Genomic DNA, 1,423 nt, shown 5'->3' on the forward strand with positions numbered 1-1,423 from the left:
AAAAAAAAAAAAAAAAAATTCCTATCACCCACATTTTAAGACATATATCTATACTTTAATAAGGCACTCTTAAGATATAAAACAGTTTTAAAAACAATGACATTCTACACTAGGGCTAACCCATTCCTCTGCCATAGGGATGGAGTGAATTGTCTCTTTGAATCAAGTCAATCTCTGCACCAACACAAACAGGCAGGTGTCTCGACCCATTCCAAATTTATCTAAGTAGCTGAATTTTATCAATGGGACTCTCCCATCCCCTAGTTGGGGAGTTACACAAACAGAACTGCCCAAGTTTGATGATGAAATTTAAAAACAGTATCTCCTTTTTTCTAGAAATGCTTCCTTTGAACATATAACCATCACTTCCATTAGCTCCTGTCCATAAAGAAAAACACAATGGAAGATAACCAATGATTCCCCATATCCTTCAATCTTCCTGATGGGACAGAAATATAAAGGAACTTTACTTTTAAATGACAACCTAATAACTGTTAATAACATGACATTTTAGTTGTGTATCCTGCATGTATGTCATCGGTGCTAATGGCTTCCACTTCTAAATGACAAAAATTTGAATCCTACCATCCCTATTGGTAATTAAAACAAACACCAAAGCTTACAATATAGTAATGCAACCTCTAAGACTGTAGCAACAGAGAAATTTTAGTGGAGTTTCCACCCTTTCCTAAGTAATGGAAGAAAATGAAGAATCCAGAAAGGTCAGACTAAGCCTGAAACACAATTTCACTATGAAAAAAGGGTAACAAATGTCCCATCAGAGCGAGAGGAGTTAAAAATGTGGCATCGGGAGTGTATCAGACTGAGGCGCTGTTGTGGGCTAGGTCTTTGCTTCCAATGAGTAAAGAAGGACATAGAAAGGAGCTGTGAGGTGCTGCTTTCCTTTATCTTTCTGGGCTGGCAGCAAATGATCAATTACTTCCCGTAGAACTTTTTGTTGAGAAGGAAGATCAGGAGGTTGACATTTACTTTAGCTCTATCAAATAATTTCATGACTGCAACTCCTTCATATTGTAGCTGCAGCAGGTCCTATTAACAAAACAAAACAAAACATTTTGACAGTTAATCAAGTCTGTGGAACAAGGAAAAAGGACACAATGCAGGGAGGGATCCAGATGGACTGAGGCCTGCCTTGTGTTGTGTGCCAGATGTGAACTGGGGTGAAAGAAAAGTTCCTAGCTAGGAAACTACCCACTGCACAACCAGCCTGAGAGCTGGAGCAATAGGGTGCACTGGCCAAGGGACTCTTCTGATTGGAGTTAGGAAGTCATGTTGTTCATATCAAAATTCATCATACATGGAAAGAAAAAGAAACATGGCCGGGCGCGGTGGCTCAAGCCTGTAATCCCAGCACTTTGGGAGGCCGAGACGGGCGGATCACGAGGTCAGGAGATCGAGACCA

The 1,423-nt window shown here is 40.2% G+C and overlaps 1 protein-coding gene across 1 annotated transcript in view; it reads right to left on the reverse strand.

Moving 5' to 3' along the window:
• Positions 1 to 20: 20 nt before the first annotated feature.
• IQGAP1 (IQ motif containing GTPase activating protein 1) overlaps positions 21 to 1,423 on the reverse strand; it is a 128,339-nt gene continuing 126,936 nt past the window's right edge. The window contains exon 37 of the mRNA XM_011947394.1: positions 21 to 1,050. Coding sequence (XP_011802784.1) covers positions 937 to 1,050 — 114 coding nt within the window. The 3' untranslated portion in view covers positions 21 to 936. The remainder of the gene's footprint in view (positions 1,051 to 1,423) is intronic.

Source organism: Colobus angolensis, unplaced genomic scaffold (assembly GCF_000951035.1).
Source record: "Colobus angolensis palliatus isolate OR3802 unplaced genomic scaffold, Cang.pa_1.0 Scaffold264, whole genome shotgun sequence".
NCBI classification, from domain to species: Eukaryota; Metazoa; Chordata; class Mammalia; order Primates; family Cercopithecidae; genus Colobus; species Colobus angolensis.